The sequence below is a fragment of the Cavia porcellus genome, unplaced genomic scaffold (genome assembly GCF_034190915.1).
Source record: "Cavia porcellus strain 051 isolate PalLab524CR breed Dunkin Hartley unplaced genomic scaffold, mCavPor4.1 scaffold_10, whole genome shotgun sequence".
Classification (NCBI taxonomy): domain Eukaryota; kingdom Metazoa; phylum Chordata; class Mammalia; order Rodentia; family Caviidae; genus Cavia; species Cavia porcellus.
This window is the reverse complement of record NW_026947493.1, coordinates 71,426,107-71,437,882: the sequence shown is the minus strand read 5'-3', so window position 1 is coordinate 71,437,882 and position 11,776 is coordinate 71,426,107. Positions and strand designations below refer to the sequence as shown.

At 32.9% G+C, this 11,776-nt stretch overlaps 1 protein-coding gene across 5 annotated transcripts in view; it reads left to right on the top strand.

Moving 5' to 3' along the window:
• Nucleotides 1–11,776, top strand: part of Stk3 (serine/threonine kinase 3) — a 318,102-nt gene that overhangs the window by 222,549 nt on the left and 83,777 nt on the right. For all 5 annotated transcript variants that reach the window (XM_063257610.1, XM_063257611.1, XM_063257615.1 and 2 more), the window contains one exon: nucleotides 10,469–10,661. In XM_063257610.1, coding sequence (XP_063113680.1) covers nucleotides 10,469–10,661 — 193 coding nt within the window. The remainder of the gene's footprint in view (nucleotides 1–10,468; nucleotides 10,662–11,776) is intronic.

Below are 11,776 nucleotides of genomic sequence, written 5' to 3'. Positions count from 1 at the left end.
TCAGAATGATTTTAGCCTGCTTTAGTTTGATTAATCTCAACATAAATGAAGATATGGATAACTGCACGTATGTTTAAGTGTATAGGATTGATAACCATATTACTAAGTTTTTGTTGGGCTGTTGAACAGAACTGGTTGCAGTCTCGCTGTTTGAATTCTCACTTTGTATGTTCCACTTTTGTTTCTTGAACAACTGTTTGTAACAGGACAGTATGTAAACATCAACTAGTGATTTCTTACTGTTTATTTTTTCTTTGAATGTTGTGTATTATTTCTACTCATTTTCTGTTTCGGTTAGTCTTTCTTTGAATAAAATTTAAAAATGAATAAATAAATAAATTGGTAAATGTTTAGTGAATTTACAAATATATGTATACAACTGCTTTATAATAGGTTTTACCTTTTCTTCCTTACTATTTTGAATAGTGTATCACCAACACAGAATATAAAGGTTGAGCATTCTGAATCTGAAAATCTGAAATTTTTTGAGCATTTATGTGACAACAGAAGTGGAAAATTCCACACTTTCCCTCATTTGGTGGGCTATGGTAAAAATGCAGATACACTAAATATTTTATACAATTACTTTCAGTCTGTATGTATAAGGGAAATAAATAACAAATGCACTGTCAAGAAGGCAGAGGAGGAGGGGAAAACATAAAAAAGAAGTGAAAAGCTGATGTACCTCGTAAGCATCCTTGAGTTTGATCACCAGTGCTTTAAAAAAAAAAAGTACCTACTGGCAGTGAATTATTTCTTTAGTGATGCTTAAGTAAAACACATGCTACATTGTTGAGTTGGGGTGAAAGAGATTGTTTTTTGCTATCCTGAGCATTCTCCACCCCAGAATTTTATTTGTATTGGGAATTTAAATAATATAAACTAAACATTAAAATTATTTCAGTGCGTTTCAAAGTGTCTTTTTAAAAAATTGTGTATTTTCTATTAATTTCTTAACATTTGATATTTATGTAAGAAATATTTCTTCTGCTAAATGTATGTTAAAGATTGTGTTTGCTCTTAGCATCATAAAGGAGTAGAAAAGGAGTGAGAAAGAGGAAAAATGAAAAAAGATATTCTTTTCAGGACAAATTAGCTGTTAAATAAATTTTTGCTAAGAGCATGAGATACAGTCCTAAATCTTTTTACATAAAATCAGTTTATATAATAATTATAAAGTACTTTGAATATCTTATTTCCTTTGTAGTCTTTTATCCATTCTGTGGGATCAACACATGTACAGCTATTATTTGCAAGTCCTGGAAATTATGAAATTCAGACCACATCTACTGTTCTTATTAAGTATAGACGCCAGTTTTATAAAATATAACTGCTTTTGTAAAAATATAGCATGACAGAGGTTATGTATTTTAAAATATCAGTTTAAAAATTATCTGTCATCTGAAAGTTATTGATAGTATGTAAGTAAATGTAACATCAAATAGCGAGGTAATGGAGTTTTAGCGTTTTGTCTTTGGTGCCCTCTTGTGGAGATTTTATAAACTGCTTGTAAAAACTATAGTTTTAAAAGGTGTTATTTATTCTAAATATTTTATTTTATAAGCTCTTTTATATTTTGTTACACCTTTAAAATATTTTTGGCTGTGACATAGAAAATAAAGTCGTGGCTAAAGTTGCTTTTACCTTTTAATTTACTTTGTTGTACATCAATATTGTGCTCAGGGGACCGAGGATAATCTTTTGTTTGAAAACTTTTTGTTTAATGCCAAGAACTTGTGCAGTCTTGCATCATGGAGCTTCTGAAGTCCTGGCCCACACGCCTCCTTACCATTTAGGCTTGTTGTACTGATGAATAAGTCTTTTATGAGTTTTAGAGATACTGAAAGCTTTGATGTAATTTTAAAACATGCCTGTGAACATGCAAAAAGTTAAGATCCATGAAATTTCTGTTTGTGTAGTACAGATATGTCAAAGACTGCAACTGTGTAAGCTGCTATGCTGGTTTCCCAGTGAAATAGAAGGACCACGTACTTGTAACAATGAGAAGAAGGTTTATAATCTTCGTGTAAATATTACCAATCAGTAATTTTAAGTGGTTGACTACTGATTCTTTTGCCTATCACATGTGGAAGTGATACTTAGTGGCACCTATTTGACTTTGATATATTTCTTCTCTTAGAATTCTTAGCTCAGGTTGAATATGGTACCAATGAGACTAGCTTTAACAAGCTGATCCTACTTAGGCCGTTTCCATTGTATAGAAACAGCCCATCTTTGTCACCTGTGACAGGGAAAATGAAGTAAGTGCTCTCCTCCTTACTGGGAATTGAGATTTGGCTGTAACGTCCTGTTGGATCACTTTAATGGTTTCACCTTGCCATTAAAATAGCTGTTGCATGATTTGAAACATTTAAGCAAATTTATAACAGTACCCTTTGATTTTTGACTGTGTTTGTAACACAGTCATTATTAACCTTTATTTATTAACACAAGGTTAGTGTGTTAGCATCATGCAATTATGAACCTCCAAATTTATTTATGGTTAAGGGGTAGAATGAATGATTCCCGCGACAGTTTTTCCCAGTTTTATGTACATCTCCATGAAGTTTTACTGCGTATCTCTTGTTGACTTCTGAGTTAATTCTTTTAGTTATCTTTCACTACAAATTAAGTTTTGATTTCTTTATCATGTGCTGACGTACCAAAGTCCATTAAAAATCACTTGATTGCAACTAACTGGTGCTAGTTTGTTTTGTCTTCATTTATTCAAACTTCAGTCTTTCACAGATTTCTCTTTAGAGGCAATTTTGTTGTCTTAGGTTCACGATAGTGGAGACATTTTTGATCCATGATATTTCACTGACAATTTGTAGGATATGGTGATTTTTTCCTTTATGATTTCTTTTTGATTCAACTTTATCATTTAAATTAACCTCAAATCTGGACATTAGTAATAACCTTCCCATTCCAGTCTGTTTCTTCAGTCTTGTTTTCTCTAATTCATCCTCTAATTTCCAAACATTCCTGCTCTCCTTTGCCAAGCAGCTCATTCAGGCGCTCCATATTTAAAGCATTTTATAAGCTGTAGGCTGTCCCTTTAAATTGTCAAGTCACTTACTGCTTTTCATTTAAACCAGAGTATTTCTGCTTTTGTGCTTGTTTTTCTAATCTAGAATGCTGCTGTCTATCTACTATTGTAAGTTCTATGTTATGACCCAAGGGACCAACTCAGTTCTAAAAAGAAGTGCATCTTAATTCTGTTCTTATTTCTGGCTATTCTCAGTAGTGTGTTTATTCCTGTATTTATCTTTGAGACCATGAGCTTTTGTTTCGCTGGATTTGAGCTCAGAAAGCAGTATGAGTTCTTGTGTGAGGGTTGAGTGGGAATAAACTCCTGAAGATGGATTCGTACTTTTTTTTTCCTAGTAAGCATCAGGGGTGCTACCACACCAAGATTACATTAGGTTAATTTCTGAATATAAAGTTCCCCCAGACCAAGTGGAAAATACATGACACTGAAAGCCAAAAGTGTGATTGAAAATTCTAAAGGGAGGTTTCCCTGCTTCACCCTTCCCCTTCACTCAGGTGAAACTTGTCCTCTCCTTTGCCCATGGGTGAACTTTTTCTCATCTACCCATTTATTGAGGATGTTAGACTTTCAAGATTCCCAGCCTTGTGTAAGGATTCTGATTCTCCTTGGAGAAAACAAAAAACTTCTCTTTTCTCCTTTATTTACCAAAATACAAACCTTATTTAACTACCAATCTCTCAACCCCATCATTACATGTCTTTAGGGCAGCCCAAGGTCACTTTTAGCTTATTATTACACTCATGTCTATTTTAGGCAGTTGCATTTTGCATATATAGCATTTTTATTTCTCTGGCTTGAAAGCTTGGCTAGGCATTTATATAGGTTTTCTACATTTATTGTTTGCTGTTTCATTATCACTTTTTTTTTTTGTACCAGAAATCAAACTCAGAATCTTTTGCTTGCAGGCACTTATACCTCTGAGTTATATTCCCAGCTCTCATTAGCACCTGTAAAAGTTACTAAGGATATCTGGACCAGTGTAATATGGTAGCTTTTTATATGATTTGTTCACTTCCATCTTACACATTCATTTTTTCATGCTGTAGAATATATATTGATTAGCATTGTCCAGTTGGAACCATTGTGATCACTAGTCTTTACTAATAATGTACTATTATGTGATTGCATCTGCAATAAAGATATATTTCATATCACTTAAAAAAAGAAATAAAACGATTAGAATATTTTTCAGTAAGGACATCTATTTAAGGATGAGTCTAGCAGTCTTAGTGTTGCTGATGACAAATACTTTCTAACATGTTTATGTAAAAAAGCCTTATTTATAATCTTCAAATATTTAAAGATTCCTTTAGCATAGTAGATGTGGCAACCATAAAGATACCTTATGCAAAGTCTGATTACTTCTCAGACTTGTAGCATAAATCTATCTTAGCCACAGAGTGGGATTTCCTAATAATGTTTTCAAATATTTGTATTCCATGTGGATTTTATGATTCATAAGCTGGATTATCATCAGTACTCTGTTTTGCATTCCTGGCACATGACGACCACTGATTGAAAATGCTATTGTATTCCTTACTGGAATTGGCTGCTTTTTGCAGTGGGGAAGCATCTGTTCTGCAGACCTTTTTCTCTAAAGTATCAACATGTTTATCTTCTGCTTTTCTTCACTGAGGAATAGCAGAATATATATATCATAACTTTGAAAAAACATTATAAGTAACTATTTTGTTATAAAAACCATAAAAAGTATCAAATGAAGATTTAAATAGGGGAAGTTCAGAGTTAATAGTGTTAAAAAGCAAAAAGTGTAGCTGGGAAGTTTTCAACACCACCAAATTATTAGTGTTTGAGTATTATAGTCTCATAGAATTTAGTTCTCGTTCCACCTGTACCTCATTAATTACTCTTTAGGTGCCACCCTCTCCTAAGTGAATTGAGTATAAATTATATGCTGTTTTTATCACTGTTTTTTGCTACTTACAAATTAAATTAGCATCCTTTAGCAAACTAACTGTACATATAAAATTAAATGCAGCAAGAACCATTCCTTCCAAACTTGATCATTATTTTTCTGGTTGTATAGATTATCTAAGAAAATTGTGTAAATTTGGAGTTGCAAACTTCATTATTTCTTTGTAGATTCAACTCCAGCATAGATAACAGCCAATTAGATATTATTTTTCCAGTAGTCATAGCATTCAATCTTGCAAGGGTAGTACTTTTCAAAAAAAACTAACGTTTTCCTGCGTGTTTGGTGGAATCTACTAGAAACAATAAATCTTGATATATTAATAATTAGCTGTTTGACAAAGTGGAAATCAGTTATTTGCATGTATGTCATCTTCATCTCTTACCAAAATGAAACAGGCTCTAGCATGCCTACTCTATACGTTATATTGGTCTTGAAAAACACGTAATTTAAAGTTCTTTCATAATTTGAGATTAGATCTTCATTCTTAACATCAGATAGATCTAGCTGAAATCATTATTTCTTAACTTACTTGTAACATGACCTTGGAACAAATTTTTAAACCTAGTTGAACTTCAGGTTCATCATTTGTACAAGAAGGATAATAATGGGAGGATTAAGTGGGAGTAATCTTTAAAAAGATCTTTATACAGTGCATTTAACTCCTTGATTGTAACTGTTTTATCATTAAACAAATGGCCAACTAATTAACTAGTTAGTAGTAGTATTTCTCTTTCCAGTGTTTTTTCAGTAAGTAATCTATATTTATAAAAATAATATAATTTGAATAAAGTTGTATTGCTAAAACTTTGCATAATACTAGTCTTAGATCTGTGCTTTGTTAATGTTATAATGAATTTAACATTCATTTGGTTTAGTAAAACAAAAGCAATGTTTTGTCCTAGATATCTGGAATTACTGTCAACAAATTCTGGTTACTCCTCTTACAGATGTTAGACTAATGGGGGATATGTATAGACAATTAAAGCATGTTGTGGTAAGTGTATGATTGGCATTAACACAGGGTGCCACAGGAATACAGTGACACCTTTCAGTGCATAGTGTCTGAATTGAGAAAAGATATAAATATAATTCTGATATAAAAAGAAGTTGCAATATAAAATACCCTCCCAAAATTTATGCATGTTATGATCTACTCATCCTTTAAGACTTAGAAACTAGAAGAGAGAGAGCAGCGTGGAGGCTCCTAACACAAAAGTAGTAACAATAAGATGTAAACATTAATTACCTTTTTATCAGTGCATATTTTATACATGTATTGAAATATCACTTTGTAGCCATATGTGTATACAGTTAATAAATTTAAAAAACCTTAAAAGACTTAAGGGCACCCTCCTTTGTGAGGCCTTTTTGTTACTGACAAAATTAGAAGCTTTACTCTTGGATTCTCATTGTACTAATAATTTTGTTGCAGCACTCGAGAGATTGTCTTGTAATTTATTGTTCTCTTATCATGGGATTTCTCCTAGACCTCAGGCTTCTACAAGCAAAATGCAATCAACTGTGTCATACTCATCTTTGTATTTCCAATGCTTGGTCTACTACTTGACTCATTAGAAATGTGTAATAAATTGCTCATTGAATGAATTAGTAAGTGAGAACATAAATTGATTTGGCAAATAAATACTAAGCCAGATTGTGAATTTAAAAATTAAAAGACTCTTGCCTTCCTCATATTTATATTCTAAGGCTAGGTAAAGATAAATGTAGGCTATAAAACATACAGAAGAATAAAAGAATGGAGAATGATGGAGTCTTCAATTTAAATTGGTGGTCAGAAAAAGCCTCATCAAAGAGGTGACATGTAACTAGAGACCTCAGTTAAATTCCAGCCCAAAAGATCAGCCAATTTAAATTTTGTAAGGAGAACATGCTTAGAATGCTGAAGAAACAGTATAAGAGGCCAGCATGACTAGAGCTTTATGAATAAGCAGAATGTGATAGGAGATGGGGTTGGCAGATGTTACTGGGCCAGATCACATTTAGCCCTAATAAAGATTTGGGGTTTTTATTCTTAGTGGGATGGAAGGCTAAATGCAAAGTTTGTAGCAAGAGGAGTAAGGTGATGTGATTTCTCTTTTTCAAAGCTAAATCTGCCTGTTTTATGTGATACTAGAAGAAAGAAAAATAGAAATAGTGAAAATAGGAAGCTATTTTAATAGTCCAGGTGAGAAGATGGCAGCGTGGACTAGCATGAGCCAAATAATTTATATTTTTCTGGAAATGGAGCTGGTGACATAAACAGTTAAGTCTCCATTGATAACCATTCAAGCAGATAAAAATGTAAATGTAAGGTACATATATTTTATGGAATATTGGGCCAGCAAATTTAAAAAAAAAAACTTGTTTCTTATTTCCAGCTATATTTTAAATCACTGTGTGACCTTAAGGAAGTCTCTTAATTTCTATGAGATTCAGTTGTGTTGTTGTTGTTGTTGTTTTTCCAGATATAAAATGCTCAACTGAGTTCATTTCAATCCACCTGTAAAGCTTCTTGATTTTATAATTTTGTGAAATCGTAAATATATACCAAATACTCACTGTTTTAAATATAGAATGAAAAGCACTTTAGTAGATTCAGAAGTACTACAAAACATTCTTTCCTATAACATACTTACATTTATTAAAGTAAAATGAGTGCTCACAATATGGATCATAAACTTAAATGTAAGCATGAGTAATTGGACTGTAAATTCTATAGACGTTTGGAAAAGAAGGTAATGAATAAGAACTGAATTAGCCAAGGATGTAATAGATACTTGGTCAGTAGAATTTAGTTGATGACTAGAGGGGAAATTTAGCCTGGATAGAGATGAAGACTAATGATCATAGCATCATAGCATCATATGGAATTATGATGGGAAAAGATTCAGTTAAGGTCAACCTGTCTGTAATGAAAGATATACGAACCATGGAATAATTTAAGTGGCAAAACAGAATGAGGTAAGAACATAGAGGACGTTAAAATACAGGCATAAATATTAACTAAAATTTAATCTAAGCAAGAACTAGAAGCCATTATAGATTCTTTAGTAGAAGAATATTGTGATACAAAGTGTGCAAGAAAGATGAGTAATGTGTACTTTGAGGAGAGTGTGAAACTACCTTGTTTCAGAGAGCACACAGACATTTTTGCATAGGTTTCAGAATAATATCGCGGAAGAAACTAAAGTTCAGAAAGTTGATTTGGCTAAAATGCTGATTCCTAGAGAGTGATTTAAAAGGACTTGAACTGATGCCTGCCTGATTCTAGAAATTAGGCTAGAGGGTCTTTGATGAAGAGGTATTAGATAAGGGAGAACATACTCACTGGCAGAGAGAATGAAAGAGGTGAAGATGAAAGAGATTTTTTCTGTAGTACTTTTGGCTGATTATGTATAGAGAGTAAGAGAGAATGAATGTAAGATGTTGATGTGTTCCTTGTGGGAAGCTGGTGAAGATAGCCATGCTTTGGGTGGTGGTCATTGGGGACCAAGGAGGAAGGACAAGCTGGAATGACAGGTAGAATAATATCTGATTTATGTTGAGTTTTGGATGGCATTAGACATTTAGGTGGTTAAGACAGATAGTTGAAAGCATGACTATAAAGCAGTCTTCTAAGAGAGGAAGGGCCGTAAAGAAAAGTAAAAGACTTCAAGTAATAATGCCAAAACTTGTTGTGTAGGTTTAGGAGAAAGAAAGTGATCAAGTAGCTATCCAAATACTGTTACTTCAAATCATTTAAGTTGCTGCAATGTCATTGATATTCCTGTTCTCTGTATTTTATGTTTTGACCCATCAGAACTTGACTTTGTGTGTTTCTATTAAAAATGAAACACACACACACACATGGACACACACACACACAAATTTCAATACATAATCAGGCTTTAGCAAACTTCAGATTCTTTGTTTCAGCAGAAAGGATTTGTTATTCTTATAATTATTCAAGTATATCTTTTAGTAAATGTTCTAAGGAGCATTTTCCTTTTGCATTACTAATTTATATTTGTAATGTTTCTTTTATGAAGCACTTAAAAGCTAATGACTGCAATAGTACAACAAAAACATAGGCAAAAAAAAAAGTAAATTGGGCTTCACTAAAATGAAAAACTTTCGTTCATCAAAAGAAACTATCAACAGAGGGAAAAGAATGCATAGGAGAAAATATTTACAAATCATACATCTGATAAGAGATAACATCCAGAATGTCTAATTCTAGAATGCATAACAAGTGCACAGTGACTCCTCCTTATGAAAACCAGTCCAATTAAGAAATGCTCATGGAACTTAAACATTTTTTCCAAAGAAGATATGCACATGACCAGTGAGCATATGAAAAGTTGGCTCAACATCATTGCTAGAGAAATTCAACCAAACCACAGTGAGATGTCACTTCAAATCCATTAAGATAGCTATTATTTTTTTCCAGAAGGAAAATAGTAAGTGTTGACAAAAATGTAGAGAGATTGGAACCTTGGGCTCTTAAGATGTAAGATATAAAGGTAGCCCAGCTATTATGGTAAACAGTTCACTGGTTTCTCAAAAATTAAACAGAGAATCACCATATGACCCAGCAGGTACATGCCCAGAACACCTGAAAGCAGAGACTCAAAATAGATACATGTATAGTAGTGTTCATAACAGCATTATTCACAATAGCCAAAAGGTATAAATAACTCAAATACCCAAATACTCATCAACAAATAAATAGGAAACAAAATGTGATATATGCATACAGTATAATATCATTCATCTTTAAAAAGGAATGCTGCAACATAATCTTGTAAAGCATAAGCTATGTGAAATAAGCCACATACAAAAGAACATCTCTGGTATAATTCTACTTTTATGCAGTATCTAAAACAGGCAGACTCATAGGAGCAAAAAAATACTGTAGTGGTCACCGTGGGATGGGAAAAGGCAGGAAATGAAGAATTACTGGTCTGGAGTATGCAATTTCTGTTTGAGATGATGAAGAAGTTATAGAAATGTATTGGTGAAGGTTATACAACATTGTGGATGTAGTTAGTGCCATGAAGCTACACTTAAAATTGGATAAGATAGTGATTTCTATGTTATGTATATTTTATCACAATTTAAGAGGAAAAATTAACGGCTATTTTAGAGGTTAGAAACATTGTTGTCTGTTATATGAGAAAGTGCCTATATATTCTATCTTAAAGGTGTTCTCTTTTGTATGTTTGTCGCCATATTCTGTAATGTATTTGTGGATAATTTATCTTGACCCTTATTTTAAAAGCAACTAGCAGCCTTGTTTTATCAGTTTCTACTGCTTAAGCTTTAATTACAGAAAGCGTTAGGCTCTTTTGGATGATCTTGGCTCTTAAAGTAGCATTTGTATGTATGTTTAATTAAAATTAATAGTAATATTTTATCATTATTAAAAATATATGCATATCTGTGGTAAGAAGAAGTTGTGTGAGAGAAGTCTTTTTTTCACTGTGGTGTTTCATTTGCAGGATGAAGATGAGCTGGATTCTCACACCATGGTGAAGACTAGTTCAGAAAGCGTGAGCACAATGCGGGCCACAAGCACAATGAGTGAAGGAGCCCAGACCATGATTGAACATAACAGCACGATGCTAGAATCTGACCTGGGGACTATGGTTATAAACAGTGAGGATGAGGAGGAGGAAGACGGAACTATGAAACGTATGTGTCTTTTCCCATTGAATATTCATTTCCTATTTTGAAAGTACACTTCCATAGAAATTAGAATAGTTCATGTTACTGTTTAGAGCTGATTATGCAGTATTTTGTTTCTTAGCTTTATTTGACAGTGTTAGAAAAGAAATATGGCCAGGAGTCAACATTTTATAATTTTATTTTCTTATATCATAAAACAATACATCTTTACCTTAGAGTTATGGCTCTTGTTTCTGTTGGAGCTGCTAACCTATAATTTAATTTGTAAAGTATTTTAGAGAAAAAAAGATAGTGTTTCTAACATTTACTTTTCCAGTTAAAAAAATAAACATAAAGTTCTGTTTAAATAAATATATATTATTTCATGTTGTCTAAATTATCAGGCTACAGGGACAGAGCAATATAAGCTACGTGAAGAAGTGGGTAAAATAATAAACACTAAGAAGAAGGATTAAGAGAAGGGGATGTTCATAGAGAAGATTTAGTTCCATTCCGGTTTATTGCTTCTTACCACGTGTGAGGCACAGGGCCAGGGGTGCTACAAGGACTGAAACAATGATGAAGAGATTTTCTCTTGACCTCTGTTGCTTACAGAACGATGAAGATAGGGACCCTTTCAAGGACTAGTGTTTCTGTTCTAATTTTTTTTTTCAAGATATTGCAGTTAACAATCAAGACAATGTGGTTTCACAATGATAAGTAAACAAAGATTAGTTATCTCTTCATACTTATTTTTTTTTGCCCTCCGCTACTCTTAAGTAACATCAGAGTCTAAGCACTTTACTGTTTTCTACTGCACAGTATTATAATTCCAGGAAAGGAGAATTATGTCATTTCTGCCATCACAGAGCCTGGAAAATTATAAACATTCAAATTATTTGCTGCTACTGCAAAATGAATATTGGAATTTCCTTCCAGATATGATTGATTTTTCTGATGTTTCTCTTTTCCTTTTGGCTTTTTCCCCCCTACTTGTTGGTGTTACCGCTCCCCTGTGAATTACTATTCATAGACCCACTATTACTTGGCTCACTGTTGCTGCTTTGTTCACATTTCCTAATATTTAACCCATTATGGCTGAATACTTTGAAATGGGAAGGTCATGAAGCATGAAACGCAGA